Source organism: Gallus gallus, chromosome 10 (genome assembly GCF_016699485.2).
Source record: "Gallus gallus isolate bGalGal1 chromosome 10, bGalGal1.mat.broiler.GRCg7b, whole genome shotgun sequence".
Taxonomy (NCBI): Eukaryota; Metazoa; Chordata; class Aves; order Galliformes; family Phasianidae; genus Gallus; species Gallus gallus.
The window spans coordinates 20,424,389-20,442,994 of record NC_052541.1 but is presented as its reverse complement, the minus strand read 5'-3'; the positions used below and the strand labels follow the sequence as shown (position 1 = coordinate 20,442,994).

General features: G+C 44.9%; 1 protein-coding gene across 10 annotated transcripts; it reads right to left on the bottom strand.

The window, feature by feature from the left end:
* Positions 1-1,175: 1,175 nt before the first annotated feature.
* On the bottom strand, positions 1,176-5,466 carry LOC112533472. Of its 10 annotated transcripts, none has more exons than XR_005862768.2 (4): positions 4,987-5,288; positions 4,656-4,767; positions 4,287-4,377; positions 1,176-1,228 (listed from the first exon to the last, which is right to left on the bottom strand). XR_005862768.2 is itself a non-coding variant. In XM_040706702.1 (4 exons), the coding sequence occupies exons 1-4, from the start codon at positions 5,413-5,415 to the stop codon at positions 1,191-1,193; spliced, it is 336 nt and encodes a 111-aa protein (XP_040562636.1). In that variant the 5' UTR covers positions 5,416-5,466; the 3' UTR covers positions 1,176-1,190. The 10 variants fall into 10 exon arrangements, 2 of the variants coding, with proteins under 2 accessions (XP_040562636.1, XP_046755150.1); XR_005862770.2 differs by having other exon boundaries at positions 4,682-4,745; positions 5,232-5,288; XM_040706702.1 differs by having other exon boundaries at positions 4,723-4,745; positions 5,232-5,466.
* Between the last annotated feature and the right edge of the window lie 13,140 nt (positions 5,467-18,606).

Sequence of the window (18,606 nt, the reverse complement as noted above, 5' to 3'; positions counted from 1 at the left end):
CCTGCGCTAGAGACAAACAAAGCAAAGCTAACCCAACCCCGTAAGCGAGGCCAAGCTAAACTCAACTTCGGAAAGCCAAAATCCAATACCCGCGCTGAAATCAGCGCAACAGACAGACCGGCCAAAAATCGGCACGAGTCTCAGAGTGGCCGGCAAGGAGCGCAAAAGGCCTCCATCCGACGGCCGTGCGTCGGTTACGGGGTTGGGTTAGCCCTGCGCTAGAGACAAACAAAGCAAAGCTAACCCAACCCCTTAAGCGAGGCCAAGCTAAACTCAACTTCAGGAAAGCCAAAATCCAATACCCGCGCTGAAATCAGCGCAACAGACAGACCGGCCAAAAATCGGCACTGTTCTAGGATTATTACCCCAAAAAATCAAAACATGTTAGCATCAACCCCAGAGATGAAATTACAAAATACAGTCAACATGACTCTACATGGCACATGAAGCCACACTTAATGTATGTGAAAAGTAAAAGCTGCTGGGGGTACGAGTTAATGCTCAGCTGTACAAGAGCTGAAAATGGGCCCAGGTGGCAAACAGGGCCAAACGCATCCTGGCCAGCATGGCAAACACTGTGGCCACCAGGAGCGGGGAGGTAATAACTTGCTGTACTCACAACTGGTGAGACTGCACCTGTACTGCTCTGTTCAGTTTCAGGCCCCTTGCTGCAACAAAGACGTATGTGACCCTGAACATCTCCCAGTGATGGCAACAAAACTTGTGATGGGTCAGAACTACAAGTCTTATAAGGAGCATCTGAAAGACATACAATTATTCAGTCCAGAAAACAGGAGTCCCACAGAGAACTTCATCGTACTCCACAACAGACTGCGCAGATGTTGTGAGCGGAAGCTTGGAGGAAGTTTGGCCTCTTCACACAAGCAACAAACAAGACCCAAGGAAATGCCACAAATCCTACCAGAGTGCATTTAAAATATGCAGAAGGAAAAACTCCGTCTGTCAAAGCTGGGTCAAGAGCTGCAATGCCCTGCCAACTGGAGTCACTGTCCCTGGCACTGTTTGAGAGGCATCAGTATGAGGAGCTAGGAGAAATGGGTTAGCAGCCTGTGGTAGCAACAGAAATGGAAGGACGGGGTCAAATAGAGGATCTTGCAGATCCCTTCCAGCCCTGGGATTCTATGTTTCTATGACACAACACCACAAGCAACACAAAGGGTTTAGCACATTTATTGTCCACGCTCTCCAGAAGAAGATGGCAGCTTCACTATAAAAAAGGAAGAGACACAACCAAGTGTTAAGAGTACAGATGAAACAACTCAAACACAGCTACTGACCAAAACCAACACCTATAACACAGATCCAAAGCACGATCAGTACTGAAGACCTATGAGAACGCAAGAGAAAACACACAAGCTAAGACAAGATGCTATGGCATAATCAAAACAAGCAACAATTCACGCAACAGCAATAAGATCATGCACAATAACAAAGACAAGTAGCATCACCACACACACACGCAAAGACTGCAAAATACAAAACCAGACACCCGATGCTCCAAAAAAGCCCACCGCTACACTACACAAAACAATTGAAGATAAGCAACTCAAAGAATAGAAAAATATAATTACACAAATCACAGCAAGAAGAACATGACCAAAAAAAAAAGACAATAACATGAGGAAGAAGGAAGACTGAGAGCAAAGGCAGTGAAGTCACAGATCCAGAAACTGATTCAACAACTGGGACTGACACTCACACATAAATAAACACATTACATGTGTTAGTAAGAAAACTTACTGAGTCCATCAAGAAACCTAGAACACCATCCGCTACAAATCCACACATACTAACAGCAAAAGTTGAAGGTAACCCCAAAGAAGACAAGACAGACAGCCAAGCCCAACAAACAGATGCAACAACTCAAGTGATGATTATTTCAAGTAAGTTTTTTACTACTCATTCTACAACACCTTCTAAGCATACAGCTGTTCATAAGAACCAAATCTACTGAACCTTTAAGATTATACTGCCAACTTAGTTCAATAATCAGAACAGCACCTAGCATTACAAATAGCATAACCCTTCAAGATCAACACCAATTAACTGTAAAGAAAAGCAATTAGAATGACATTCACAACAATTACATTGAAGTCAAAGACACATCCCCAACACATCCGATCCCAGCAATGAAGGCAACAACCACAGAAGACAAAAGCCCTGCATGAAAACAAAGACAAAAACAGGCACAGCTAATTGCGTAACAAGACACACACAAGATAAACGCAATAGAAAGACAAGCGAGCAAAAAGTCAAAGACGAGGGCAAAAGAAACCGCTAGCAGAAAGAAAAGAACAAGGCCCAGAAACAGCAAAGACCGACACAATTCATGCAAATAAATAAACCAAGGGAAAGCAAAACCGAAACAGAATAGAAAACAAAGACAAAAAAAACCACCATGGGAGATCAAAAACCAAGCTAAGAACACAGCACAACATACACAAACAAAAAGCAATTACCAAACACAGAAAAACCAGTAAAAAAGAAAAACCACAGAAAGGTAACACTAAAACTGGCAAAAAAACCTAACAAGAACAGTAAAGAAACCCAAGAGCCAAAATTAATGAAAATACCTAGACCAAACCAATTAAATAATGAAAACAACCCCCCCCCCCCCCAAAAAAAAGCTATAACAAACGCAAACAACAGCCACTATAAGTAAACCCATAGCTAGAAACAAAAAGAAGCCTATGAAAGCCTACAAGAAAAAATGGACAAAAGACACAGTAAAATACAAACAAACAAAAACAAGCAATCACACACACACCACCACCACCACATGCAAGACACAACAATAACAGCCATACAAAGCAAATGCAAACGGAAAAAGAACAAAACCCACCAACCACAAACAAAAATCCCAACAAAGTAAAGTTACCACACGGGCACAAACACAACACAAAGACAAAACACCAATAAAACTTGAAACAAAACCAACGAGAAGCCCCACAAAAACAGAACACAAAAGCCAATGTGACAATGAAGCTAACATGCAGGAAAAGCAAAGGCAAAAGCATGAGGAACCAAAAAAAAATAAGAAACACGCAAAGAAAGCAAAAATACATCCAAAAAGCAAGGAAAGCACCCACAGAAAGTTAATGCAAAAGCAAAAACGGGGCCCGCAAAACATGAAGGCAATGACTAAAACAAGCAAAAAACCAAGGAGAAACTAAACCAAAGGCAAAGCCAAAAGCAAAACACAACACCTAACAGAACAAAACAAATACAACACAAACAGCATGACAAAACAAATGGAAACCACTCACACAACACTCAGAGAAAACAAATGACAAACAGCACAGAAAATCAAAAGAAGAAAACCCATGGGAAACCTAACCACAAACCTAACGACACCAACAGAGAACAAAAATCTACAAGTAATGGAAAAAACACCAGACAGGAACTAAAAGGGAAAACAAACTAAGAAAACACCCACAGAAAATCAAAAACCAGCAAAGCACCTGCAGAAGGCAAAAACCAAAGCACCCCCAAAAAGCTAAAAAACAAACACAGCACTACAGAAACCTTAAAGAAAAGCAGAGGCGACGCAGAGTAGAACACCAAAGCAAACCCAAACCAAATGCAAAAATGGTCACAATGCACAGCACAACACGAAACCAAACTGAATGCAAAACCCAGGGAAAAGCAAGACCAAAGAAAGAAAACCAAAACCAAACGCGAAGGCAAACCAAACATGCAGCAGAAGCAAAGAACAACTGAAACATAAGAAAAACACTCACACAGTGCTAAAACAAACTCAAAACACCACCGAAGAATAACGAAATCCAACACCGAGGCAAAGAGAACACCCAGGAAAAACTGAACCAAAAGGTAAAGGACAACACACAAGGAAATCCAGAGCTAACACAAAGGAGAAAACAGAAAACGCCCACAGAATACAAAAGAAAAGGTAAATGATACATCAACTGAAACACAAAGGCAAAAAAAAACCAAAACCAAACAAAAGACCCAAACAAAACTAAAACAAACGCTAATAAAAAGGCAAGCAAAACTGCCACAGAAAGCCAACACAAAGGTAAAGGGAACAGGAACAAAAAATCAGGAAGAAAACAAACAGAAAAAGACCCAAACCTGTAAACAACCCCAAAACACAACAAATATTCCAGGAAATGCTTAACAAGGCCACACTACCCAACAGGAAAAAACTCAACTACAGACAATGCACTTACCTCTTTGGATGACCCAACTCAACTTTGGATGACTTCAACTCAAAGTAAGCATTCAAGCCTCTCAAGGACACTAACCTTTCTGTTTCTTCCCACATACTTGAAGAGCTGCAAACTTCACAGTGGGCTTCTTAACCCGCACAGAAACGCCACACTTCTGAACAACCACCTGTCCAACACAAAAAATGTTAACAACTGAACCCAGCACATATAAGCTTGCCCCTCTTCCACAAATACGCCCTGTACAGCTCCAATCTGAAAACAAGATCCCTACTTCCAAGCCCAAAAAGCTGCTGACTACTCAACTCACTGCAGGGATGCAACATCAACAATCAAGGCACATTGCTAATCTATATCAACTCAACAACCTTATGTCTACTTAAAAACAATCACCACCCTATTGTAAAGTAAACCAGGAGCACATCACAAGCCTCTGGCAACACATACCTCACAAACTCGAGTCTGCAACCCACCTGTTGAAACTACAAACCAACAGACAACACTCCCGCTTCACCTGACAAACTGAAGAACGCCGTACTGCCAGAGAGAACAAGATATCCTGGAAAGAAAGAAAACAGGAAAAACAGTCAGAGTAAAATAGCAGCAATAAATAAATAAACCAAACAATACAAAGGGAGAAGTGCAAGCACCAAAAACCACACCAGCGTGCAAAAAACCCAGTGCATCAAGACCCCACAACAAAACATAATACACAAATTAGGAGAAACATCACAACAGCTACTAAAGACTCATATTCTGAGGCTATTAAGAAACTCACCTGAGCGCTGTAGCAGCCGCTCCTGGGGAGCCGCTCCGGCACAGTCCTGCAGGGCAACCCCGGCAGGGACCGCTCCGGCAGGGACCGCTCCGGCAGGGACCGCTCCGGCAGGGACCGCTCCGGCAGGGACCGCTCCGGCAGGGACCGCTCCGGCAGGGACCGCTCCGGCAGGGACCGCTCCGGCAGGGACCCCCGGGGCAGCTCCAGCAACGAACCGAGAAAAGGGAAATCCAAAACAACCCTACCTGACACTGGAGGAGGACCCCACACCACCGACCCGGAACGGGAGCCACCGACGGACTGAACTCCCTCCGCTGAAACGCGGCTTTTGAATGCGGGCGGAGGGGCGGAGCCAATGACGTCACAAACGGAAGGCGGGGCAGACGACCCGAAAGGGCGGCCGGGGGTGGGGCCGGCGTGCAGAGACATGCCCGTACGGGACACGGCGATACAGTTTAAAGGGGCCAAACGATGAGACAACAGCGGGCGGGGGACCAACGGCGGGGGGGGAAGCACTGATGGAGACGAGGGGGAGTGTCAACTGCGGCGGGGCCAGAGGAGAGGGGAGCTGCGGCAACGCCTACGGGTGCGATGGCAAGAACGCTGACAGCGACGCCGCAAAGATGGCAGGGGTGCGGGGATGGCGGGTGGGAGTGGCTGGACGGCTGGAGGGCAGCAAAAGACCGAGGACCCCACCATGATGACGATCGGCAGCCGATGCCAACAGGGGCAGGGTACCGTTCCAGGACTTTCAAAAGACACGATGGAAAAACTGTTGGTCAACCCCACCACAACTTGCCACTGTGAACAACACCAATGCCAAAGCTCTGTGGTGTATTCCAAGCACAAAGCAAAACTCCTACACATGTCCACTGCCTTCAAAGATCTAAAATATTGGCATTATACTCTAGGATATCCCAAACACTGCCATAAACACTCAGTACTCTCTACAGACATAACAACAACACCAGGTTCAGCAAGCATTGGCTGCCAGACCGCAAAACACTCACAGACCTGCTCATTATTCTCCATGGCACATAAAACCCGTGCACTATGCTGAACATTGCTACCACAACCCTCACTTAACTCTAAAATACCCAAACCTTGTGCCACACCCACTGGCCATGTTGGGCAGCCTCGCTAGCAGACACGGTACCCTAGAAATGTCCCAGGTCAAGCACTGAAAACCTTAAGAAAATAGTCACAGCCTCAAACAAACCCACAAGATCTACTAGCTGGGGACCCCACTCACAGGATAGCTGTTGAAACTCGATGACGTGTCAAATCCCTTTCAAGCCTGAACAATCCAGGATTCTAAGATGCAATAATTCTGTCTGTAGTCTACCTAGACTTCACCAAAGCCTTTGACAAGGTCTCCCACGATATGCTCCTGCAGAAACAGGCTGTCCGTGGCCTGCACGGGCGTACTCTTCATGGAGTAAGGAACATGCTACACAACTGTGCCTCACAGATAGTACTTAATGGAGTTAACTCCAGCTGGTGACCTGTTACAACTGCTGTTCCCCAGGGGCTGGTACTGAGGCCCATCTTGTTTAATGTCTTTACTGAGGACCTACGTGAGGAGACTAAATATACCCTGAGTGTACAGATAACACCAACTTCAGAGGTAGTACAGATCTGCTTGACAGTAAGGAGGCCCTTCACACAGATCTAGATAAGCTGCATTACTGGGCTGAATAGAATGGGATGACATTCAACGAGGCCAAGTGCCGGATCCTGCACTTTGGCCGCAATCACCTCATACAGCTCTATACACTTCTATCAGATTGGCTACATAACCGTGAAGACAAAATGGACCTGCAGGTGATGCCTGATGCTTGCCTGAACATGAGCCAACAGTGTGCCTGGGAGGCAAAGAGGGCCAGTGCCACTGTGGCCTGCATGAGAAATAGTGTGGTGATCAGGAGAGGGGACAGACTGCACCAGGGAAGGTTCAGGCTGGATGTTAGCAAATACTTCTGTTCTGAAAGGGTGGTCAGTCACTGGAATGGGCTGCCCGGAGAGGTGGTGGAGTCACCGACTCTGGAGGTGTTCAACGAACATTGGGACATTGTGTTGAGGGACATGGTTTAATGAGAACTATTGGTGATAGGGTGGATGGTTGGACTGGGTGATCCTGTGGATCTTTTCCAACCTCAGGTGATTCTATGATTCTATGTCTCTGTGATAAACCTATCCCGACGCTGCTGAGGTGACACCTGAACCGCAGTGTTCGCTTCTTGGCACCTCGTTCCAAGAAAGACATTGAGGCCCTGGAACGTGTCTACAGAAGGGCAACACTGGTGAGGGATCTGTAGCACAGATTTTAGGAGGAGCGACTAAGGGAGCTGCAAAATGCGGCATCTGATGCACAGACTCAGACATCAATGGTTGAAATAATTTATTACAATTTCTCACATAACTTACTCACACTCACAAGTTTCCTTTTCCAGTTTACTAATGCACCCTTACAACTTTCCCCTGCACCTGCACATATCAACACAGTATTCTACAAATGCTCCTGAACCATGTATGAGGGCGCTTGTCCAGGCACAGCCATGAGCCGTTCCTCTTCTTTTTTGTCTTCTTCTAGACGTCGTTGGCTCGCATACTGTTTATGCTGCTCCACAGCTGCTGCTCCGAATAGATGTTTTTGTATTCCCACACTGATTGCTTACTCTCGAGAAGAGGATGCTCAGGACACACTGCGCCACACTCTATAGCTCCCTGAAGTTAGGTTGTGATGAGGAGGGCTTTGGTCTCTTCTACCAGGAAACAAACAGTAATACAGGAAACAGCCACAAATTTCACCACGTGAGATTTCATTACACGTAAGTAAAAATATATTCTCTCACAGAGCAGTCATGCACAGGAATAGCCTGCCTGAGGAGCTGCTGAACTCTGTCCAAGGTAGTGCTCAATAGACAGCTAGATGACAGACTACAAGATATGGCTTAGTACCACATGGTAGTAATGCGTTGGCAGCACATTTGAACTACATACTCTTGTAGATCCTTCCAAACCTTGTGATTCCATAGTAATACAGTTCTGTACATACTCTAACACAAAACCACAAAACCACAAAACATCAGGGATTGGAAAGCACCTTCACAGAACATCTAGTCCAATGCCTGAGCGGGAGCAGGAATCCAAACGGGCTATTAATATCTGCAGAGAAGAACACCCTACAACCTCTCTTTACAGCCTGTACCTGTGTTCTCTCACACTCACAATAAAGAAGATGGATCTCAAATTTTAAGCAGAACCTGCTCTGTTCAATCCAGCACCCATTACTGCTGCTCGTATCACCAAATGTCACTGACAACAGCCTTCCTCAATTCTACTCACACCCAGCCTAGCTGTATTTATATACACAAATAAAATCACACCTCAGTCGCCTTGAACCTAAAAACTACACGGAGAGGAGAAACACTCTGAACCTACAAATCATCCCCCTTCTAATACACCATGGAATGCCATTAGCCTTCTAGGCCACGAGTGCACAGTACTGGCTCATGTTCCTCCTCCTGTCCTCCATGAAGCCCAGGTCCCTTTCACCCATACTGCGCTCCAATGGGGTGCTCCCCAACCTATAAGAGTTCCTATGGTTCTTCCCACATGCAATGCTCTACTATTGCCCTTAGTGTACTTCATGAAATTCCATCCCACCCAACTCTCCTGAGGGTCTAGATCACCCAATATGTCAACAAAGCCTTCTGGCTTCTCAGGCACTCCTTGCAATTTTCTGTCATCAGTGTTCCTGACCTTGCTCTATTCCCTCATCCAAGTCATTAATGAATATAGTAAATAGCACCAGTCCCATTACCTATCCCCAAGGGACACCGCTAGACACAAGGTTCCAACTAGACTCTGTCTCACGCACCAGAACTCTCCAGCTTCTTCCCTTAAGTGGCTTTGCGATTTGCCTTGCTATCCAATCATCCAGACCATGCTTCCGTAGTTTACCTGCAAACGTGCTGTGTGAGACGGTGACGAGTCCTTCACTGAAATCAATGTAACCACATGCACTGCTTCACCATGAGCTCTCCAGCACATGACATCATCATAAAAAGCTATCAGGTTCATCAAAAAGGACTTCCTGTTGCTGAAGCCGTGCTGACTGCATCTAAAAACACTCTTACTCTCAATACGCATGATGGTCTGTGTCAGAGTATCGCCCCACAGAACTCCCTCAGTGTACTTTAGGACTCCACACGGAGTTCCACATGATTGGAAAGGCTTCTCACAGCCAACATGTATAATCTGGCAAAATAGGCCCCAAGCCGATAGGGTCTTTGTGGTGCACATACTTGTTCATAGCCCGAAACACTAATTGAACACCTCCTGGAAGGTGGGGCCAACGCAAAACAGCTCAGGTGCAATCAATGTGACTCAATGACAGGAAGGGGCGGAGCCAAGACCCACCCCCTCCCAAACCGCATTTAAGAGCCAGATGTGCAGGGGAGTGCATTTTCCTGGAGATCCCTGCCAACCTATGACCTTCCAAAGGTAAACATATTCTCCTTTGTTTCTATAGCCACAGGTCCTGGGCTTGGCCTTATTCTTGTTCAGTGCAAATTGTGACAATGCTGTCGGGCTGTCATTACTATGATTTTTATCAAGGCTGTTCATGTAATCTACCTAGACTTCAGCAAAGCCTTTGATGCTGTCTCCCACAGTATTCTCCTGCACTATTCTCCTGCAGAAGCTGGCAGCCCGTGGCTTGGACAGATACACTCTCAGCTGGATAAAGAGCTGGCTGGAGGACTGGACCCAGAGACTGGTGGTGAATAGAGTCAATCCAGCTGGCGACCGGTCACGAGTGGTGTTCCCCAGGGGTCGGTGCTGGCGCCTGTCCTCTTCGATATCTTTATTGATGACCTGGGTGAGGGCATTGAGTGCACCCTCAGTAAGTTTGCAGATGACACCAAGCTGGCTGGAAGTGTTGATCTGCCTGGGAGTAGCGAGGCCCTACAGAGGGGTCTGGACAGGCTGGATAGGTGGGCTGAAGCCAATGGGATGAGGTTCAACAAAACCAAATGCCGGGTCCTGCACTTTGGTCGCAACAACCCCAGGCAACGCTGCAGGCTTGGGGCAGAGTGGCTGGAAGACTGTGTAGAGGATTTGGACCCGGAGGTACTGATTGACGCTCGACTGAACATGAGCCAGCAGTGTGCCCAGGTGGCCAAGAAGGCCAATGGCATCCTGGCTTGTATCGGAAATAGTGTGGCCAGCAGGAACAGGGAAGTAATCGTCCCCCTGTACTCAGCACTGGTGAGGCCGCACCTCGAGTACTGTGTCCAGTTTTGGGCCCCTCACTGTAAGAAAGACATCAAGGCCCTGGAGTGTGTCCAGAGGAGGGCAACAAAGCTGGTGAGGGGTCTGGAGCACAGGCCTTATGAGGAGTGGCTGAAGAGGCTGGGATTGCTCAGTCTGGAGAAGAGGACGCTCAGGGGAGACCTTATTTCTCTCTATAACTGCCTGAAGGGAGGTTGTAGTGAGCTGGGGGTCGGCCTCTTCTGTAACAGTGATAGGACTAGAGGGAATGGCTTCAAGCTGCACCAGGGAAGGTTCAGGCTGGACGTTAGGAAATACTGCTTCTTTGAAAGGGTGGTCAGTCACGGGAATGGGCTGCCTGGAGAGGTGGTGGAGTCACCGACTCTGGAGGTGTTCAAGGAACGTTTGGATGTTGTGTTGAGGGACGTGATTTAGTGAGAACCATTGGTGATGGGCGAATGGCTGGACTGGGTGATCCTGTGGGTCTTTTCCAACCTCTGTGATTCTATGATTCTATGGTCATCTTAGACCGTTGCACTTTTTCTTCAGCACCAGACATGCCTTTGTTCACATGCCTTGTGAACCAAAATATGTTTTCTTTTATTCAAACTATAGCAGACATAACACCCTTTGCCAACGGACCCTCTAAAATTTGCAATGTTTTACCCAGGGCAAAGAACAGTAAGCCAAAAATTTGGATGACAAAGCAACCACTTACAGGCTTCAGAATGGAAATGGAGGCAAGATGTCACAGAGTTATCTGGATAAATCTATGCCCGTGACAGGGGGGCAGTAGGCCCGTGAGCCTCCTGGCTCCCAAAAAATGGGAAGGGAAAAGGGAAGGGGGTAGGGGAACGGGAATTGGGCTCAGAGAGAGAGAAAAAAGAACGGAGCAGTGGCAACAATCTAAGGAGGAAAACTTATTTTACTAACTATGATATCAGAATGCAAGATAACACAATATAATACAATCTAATTGAAAGTAAGAAAGTAATAAATCAAATGAAATAAGAGAGAGAAAGTTTCCAAAACTGAAAGGCCTACTTGAATGAAGGGCGTGCGGCTTGGAAGCACACCCACCCCTCTGCCTGGCAGCCAGAGAGAGCAGTGCACGGAAAAAAAAAACAGCAACCAGATCCCGTGACTTCTGTGATGTATCTTCCTTCTCTGACTGTGAGGTCCTCTGGGATATGTAGTTCTTCTTCTCTTTTGAGGAGCAGGTATCTGGAAGGTTGTCAATCCATGGAACTGGAATATTAACTCTTTAAGTACCGCATACTGTCCATGATGTTATGATGTGGAATACCAATAGGCAAAATTACAAAACCATGACACAAGAAAAGCAAACAAACAAACAACAACAAAAAAGAGACATGACAGTATCGAAGGAGAGCAGAAAGGAATAGAGATAAAGAAAAACTTGACATGCAGCAGGAAATAAATGCATACATACAAAACAAAAACAAACAAACAAACAAACAAACACGTGAGCACTGCACAGAGATCAAAAAAGAAGAGATGGACACTTCCATGATGTACCGCTGAGAAGTCAAACTCCAGCACTAACTCAAACGCTCTCTCACGGCCTCTGCAGAAATACTGAAGAAGGACAATGAACAGATTGGAGTAAGTCAACAAGATGTTTTCCACCTGTATGGTAACTCTGAAATCACTGCCCAAACCCTGAGAAAAAAACAACAGATAAACCCTGGCAGTGCACGTGCACGCAACTCATATGTGTGATAGGAAGCTTGACTCGGGCCCTCTTACTCCTCATCTAACAGCTGACTGCCACTAATGACAGAACTCTTGCTGGACGTACCTCATTTGTACATTGTTTCCCGCAACACGATGTCTTCAGACAGCCAGCATGGCTTTACCAAGGACAGATCTTGCCTGACTAATCTGGTGGCCTCATATGATGTAGCCATGGCATCGCTGGTTACAGGAACAGCAATGCGTGCCGTATACCTGCACTTCTGTGAAACCTATGACTTGGTCAGGCACCACATCCTGGTCTCTAAATTGAAGAGGTGTAGTTTTGAAGGATGGACTGGTCAATGAATGAGAAACGGGTTGGCTGATTAACCATGATTAATGGTTATGCATCAGGGGGGAGGCTGATCACAAGTGGTATGCCTCAGGGGTTGGTCTCATGACTGGTACTCTTCAACATCATCATCAGTGACACAGATGATGGCATCGAGTGCACCCTGAGCAACTTTGCAGATAACCCCAGCCTGACTGGTGAAATTCGATATGCTGGAAAAGATTTAGAAAAAGGAGAAGAAGGAAAAGGAAAAGATCTAGAAAAAAGGAAGATAAGAATTAGAAAAAGAATGAGACAAAGATAAGGAATTAGACAAAGAAATTGGAATAGAAAGAATTGGAAAAAGGGCAAGGAATAAGGGCGTGGAAAAAGGATTGGAATTGGAAAGAGATTAGAATTAGAAAAAAACCATAAAATTAGAAAAATGAGAAATAGCAAGTAGAAAAAGAAGCAGAAATAGAAGAGGAAAAGGGAAAAGAGAATCAGGAAAAAAAGGGAAAAAAGGACAAAAGGAGAAAGAAATAGAATTAGAGAATGAAACAGAACTCTAATTAGAAGAAGTAAAAGAATTAGAATGAGAGCATAAGAAACACATTTAGAAAATCGATTAGAAAAAGGAAAGGAAAAAGAGTGGGAAAAGGAAAAAGAACTGGAAAAGGAAAAAGAAAAAGATTAGAAAAAGAGCTGAAAAAGAAAAAGAACTGGAAAAATAAAAAGGAAAATAAATAAGAAAAAGAATTAGAAAAATGAAAAGCATCAGAATTAGAAAATTTATTGGAAAAAATTACAGAAAAAATAGAAAATTAATTACAACAAGAAAAAGAATTTGAATTGGAAAAAAAGAACTGGAAAGAGAACTGGAAAGAGATTTAGAAGAAAAAGAATTACAAAAACAATGAGAGAAAGAATAAGAGTTAGAAGATTAAGAATTAGAGATGGGACCTGCAGAATGGGACCTAGAGAAGTGGGACCATGTGAAACTAATGAGGTTCCATAAGGCCAAATGCAGGGCACTGCATGTAGAGCAATCCCAGATATTCAGACAAACAGGACAAGATCTGCTTGACAGCAGCCCTGCAGAGAAGGGGCTGGTGGATGGCAAGCTGGACAGGAAGCAGCAGTACACTCTCGCAGCCAAGAAGACCAACCGTATTCTGCATGGAATTAAAAAACAGCTGGCCAGCAGACAGCGAGAGGTGATTGTCCCCTTCTACTCAGCTCTTGCAAGGTCCTATCTGAAATACGGTGTCCGATCCTGCAGCCCCCACTACAGGAAAGACAAGGACCTCTTGAAGTGGGTAGAGGGGAGAACAACTAAGATGATCAGTACTCTGACTGCCTCTCCTATAAGGAAAGGCTGACAGAATGGGCCTTGATTAGCTTGCAGACAAGAAAGCCCTGATGAGACCTCACTGTGACCTTCTGGAACTTGAAGGGAACATATAAACAGTAGGGGGGAACAGCTGTTTTCAAGGGTGGATATCGATAGAACAAGTGAGAATGCTTTTAAACTGAGACAGGGGAGGTTTAGGTTAGATATTACGAGGAAATTTTGCACACGGAAGGCGGTGAAGCACTGGAACAGGTTGCCCAAGGAGATTCTGGACGCCCCATCCCTGGAGGCATTCAAGGCCAGGCTGGATGTGGCTCTGGGCAGCCTGTTCTAGTGACTGACGATCCTGCACGTAGCACAGCCATTGAAAGTAGATGATCGTTGTGCTTCCTTTCAACCCAGGCCGTTCCATGATTCTGTGACTCTACGATTCACAGACATATGACCAGCCTTATTTTTCTAACATTTCCTCACAGCACTGGCACCTCTGCTGTTACACTAGCAGGAGAGGATCTCCAGATAAGGAATAAGAAACATCATCAAAGAACAGAGTAGAGAAGAAAAAAAGAGAAAATATCCCATTACAGGAGCAGCTGTGTTGTCCAGAAATCAAACTATAACCACAGAGTACTGATAAAGCACAAACGTTTATTCAGGACTGTCCACACAACAGATGCAAAGGGAATATTCCCACCCAGCCCACATACAAGAAAGGCACAAACATAATAAACAAGCTGCTCACGTCAGTATTACATGGCCAAGAAAATGTTGCGTTATTACAGTGAGTCCCCCAAAGGATTGTCTTTTTATTTCCCCTCCCTGCCCCAACACCCAGCTCTTTTGCACATCTCTCGGTGATCTATAGTGGTCTTGTAAAGAACATCGTACATCTCTCTCGCTGTGCACTCCTTGAGCTTGGTCGAGATGGAAGACAGTTGACTCGGTCTAGCCCATCATCAGCTACAACTCCATCAACCAATCCGCTGCTTGTTAGTTCATGTGTGGTTTTACTGTCTGACCTGGCATTCCAGAGATAGGACAGCTAACGATATTATTTGCAGAAACAGGAGGCCCGCTGTCGGTACAAACTGTCTGAGTCTGCAGAAAAACATCTGTTATTGCCAGCCAAAACCTGGCTTAGCGAGGTCAGACCCGTAGCTGCCCATTCAGCACCAGATGAAAGCACGTAACTTACAACCTAAGTTATTTCCCTTAATTCACCAGTAAAGAAGGCGGCTGTGTGGACAAAGAGGTACTCAAATGCTTCTATTGTCCAGGAGAACAATAAAAAAGGTATTTAATAACCCTAATAAACTGCTTACAATAAGATTGCGAGACTAGGTAAAGAACAACCAAAATGTCATACTTTTATGATTTCTGCTTATTGCTATTCCATAACATAATGTCATAAAATGCACTGTGAGTTAAACACTTAATGCTCTGGTTCCATGGACTGTAGATAGTTCCACATACGTGGTTCTCAGAACACAAGAAAAACTACACGCTTCATATCGCAGAAGACCGAGTGTTATATTGCTTTCCATTTTCCATTCAGGGTTAAACATAAAACTGCTAGCATATCACAAGACATCCTCTTTTCCCTGCTGCTCAGCTCACTTGCACGGCTCGCCTCAGTGTTACAGTAACACCTCTGGTTTTTCACAAACTCTCTTATTTCTTATGACTGATAAGCTTCTATTCTAATTGGATAGTATTGTATTGTAACATGCTCAGTAACCTTGCATTGCAATACAGTATTCAATAATTGACCTTCTGGCTACTCATGCTTCTGAACACTCGCTCAGTCCTCATATTCTCACTGTAACCAACCTGGTACAGAAATACTGATCACAACCAAAAATGATCTACCTACACGATAAATCCAGTACTGAAGCCTACAATTAGCAACTTCGATATCTCACAACCTTTGCAAAAAACAGGCACCTTTTCTGGCCCTGGGATGCCTCACAAGGAAGAAGAATACTCTAAAAAACAACCATTTGCCCATCCTGCTTCTGTGGCCCAGCAGACCGTATGGGCCCTTGCTGCGAGGACCAGCTGATTCGCTGTAAGGCGTACTACCTTGGCCTGCTGGAAAACAAACGGGTCTGGCACCGCTGCAGATTGTTTTACTGACTGCCACGTCCCTTTGGCAATCTGGCTTCCAAAGATGACTTCTACAGGAGAGAACAATCACACCGTCCCTGACAGTCAAGACAACTGAAGCGATAAACTTCTAAAACAATAGGTACAAAAGGTGCTAATGGAAAAACTGCCCTGCCATGGTCTAGGAAACAAGAACGCTGCTGCTCAGTGCATTGCCATGTAAACAACTCTGTGGAATTGGACTTGTCCCAGTTTTAACCTAAGTGGCTGTTTCCCTGACAAGGCCATGGGGGCCAGCAACAAATGGCTCGCAACATCCCTCCTGATGACCATCTTTCCCCTAAACGCATGCAGGCAGAAATGACCGGAGATGCCGGAAGCTAGTAAAAAGCTCTTTGACATTCTACAACAGCTGGACATCTGTATGACAACCAAAAGAAAATAAATGCAATGCTACGTGTGGGTACTCACAAACATCCAACCTCCTGTCACCAAATTTCAGATCCGGGGCACTAAGGTGAATCAAAAAATGGTTGGATAGAAACCAAACAGCACACTTCTGTTAGCATTAAGGCAGGAAGTCTTTATTAGCAATTCCAGAAAGCACGGAGGATATTTCCAGCGTAACAGCTTCGAAGATGACACAATTCAGACTCCACGCTAGTTCCACTGATACTGCACACTCAGCGGTAACACACAAGATGATAAACACAGACAGACCCCCGTGTTGCTCCAGGTCCCTATGCTCTCCGAGACGGATACTAAAGATTTCCAGTCTTCTATTCCAGGCTCGCTTCTACTCCATATGATTCTTTGAGCATCGTGACGGTCAATCCAGCAGCCTTCAAATTCATCCAGGCGTCTTCCTAAATCACCGTCTATAAAAGCTTTCTTCATTCACAAATGCTCAATAGCAGAATACCAGGTATAAGCCCTGCGTTCATACCAAAATCGTAACGTAGACACATTCACTCAACAGGCATTTTTATTACAACGTAAGATGCAATGAGAAATCTCCTAACTCGCACAGCCAGGATAACAATGGTTACATATTTTAAAACATAACATACAAACATTAATTACATTGAAAGAAAGATGGGTGGAATTCCAAGACATTATTAACACATTGCCCCACCCTACTGTCATGGTCCTAAAGAAGCAGCGCGGTTCTCTGGTCAGCGTTGGATGAAGGTGATCAGCATACCTCGCTGAGAGCTTCCAACTTCAGAAGGTCAGGCTTGCATTGTGTCGCAACGGCAACTTCGCTTCCTTATGCTCAGCAATGGCAGCTCTGCCTCCTTATGTTCACGGGACTGCATATTCAATTACAAAGAGCAACTCCGCTGACCTTCAATGAACCTTCCATTGTGTCGTCAGCTCTGTGTCCTTATCTTCCTTGTACTCACGGACCTCACGTTCCACCACTTTCTGTGTTCTTTCCCAACTTGGCACATACTATGAGGTCCAGATTTATACTTTCCTTGATACAATCCACCCTTTTCTATATGTTATGCAAAGGCTTTTGCTTTCAGTGCCCAACTGTCAAGTAATGTGTTCCAGAACTATTTCCCCGTTTCTACCTGACATTTCACACGGTACCTCTTCTAGGTGGAGCGCTCATCTAGCATTGTTCAATAGCAACAGAAAGAACACCTCGCACCTATACAGGTTATCACAATGAGGATCATCATTACAACTACAGCTGGTCACTTTAGCCACAGAAAGTTAGGCAGCCAATTACAAAGCTTATTCCACATATCCATGATTCAGCAGAAGGGTCATGTAAGGAGAGTTGGTGTAGCTCTTAAACGCCTCTCCAAATCACCTATAAATCACTCTCTACGTGTACATTTCAGTCCATGTAAGCGCAGTGACTTTGGTTAATAATCATAGAGACCCCTCATGCCTTTGCGTTAAGAATGTCGAGGGCCATTCTATTCTGCAAGACTGATTTACTACAGCGTGAGATCTCTGTCTGAAGACCCTGGATGGCTTCTAAACTTAGGTTCTCAATTCTTTCCGTAGTGACTGATACATTCACAACTGCTTGTTCCAGTTCAGTGACTCCGACAGCTGAAAGTACCCATCAAACAAAACTATGGAATCCCATAGTCCTTTCAACTAGTGGAGTATTCCCTCTCTTAGAGTATAGCTGCACAGCTCTTAAAAATCCTCATGCTGACTCTATGCGAGTGTAGATAGTTGTGTGAGGCATCAGATAACCTGCTGTGCATGTCCCAGTCCAATTCAATGGGAGAATTTCACATGCGTATCTATTTCCACACATCCACCAATACCCAAAGGGGAGCTGACAGCGTTTTTGCCTATGCTTCATTGATGCAGTCCCCATGCCCACTACAGCTAATATATCTTTATCTCCAGACTGCACTGTATTGTTAGTGCCCTTAGGATCACGGTACCTGCCTTGCTGCCATCGAGCGGTCTCATTATATCTCATAAGCATCCCAAAATTGCCATATTCCCAACAACACCCTACACCTGCCAGGTTCCTGCACCCAAAGTTTATATGGTTTGCACTGTTGTCATTCCTGCCTATAAAAATGGTTCAGGTATTAGTAATAATGACAAAAATCAACTCAATGACCTTACTCTGATTTTCATCCACGCATTTACAATTTCCACCATTTTCCACCTGATTTGTTACATAATTCAGTATTGTCCAATTTAGTGCAACTGCTGCATAAATTGACACACTTCCTACACTTCTTGGGAGACTCATACAAACCCAATAGTCTGAAACACTAAAACCTTCCTTCAGCAAGATTTTTAATTAGCTTTACATACCTATTTTCCAGCCAAGCTAAAGCAACAGTTAAAACTATAGAAGACAGAA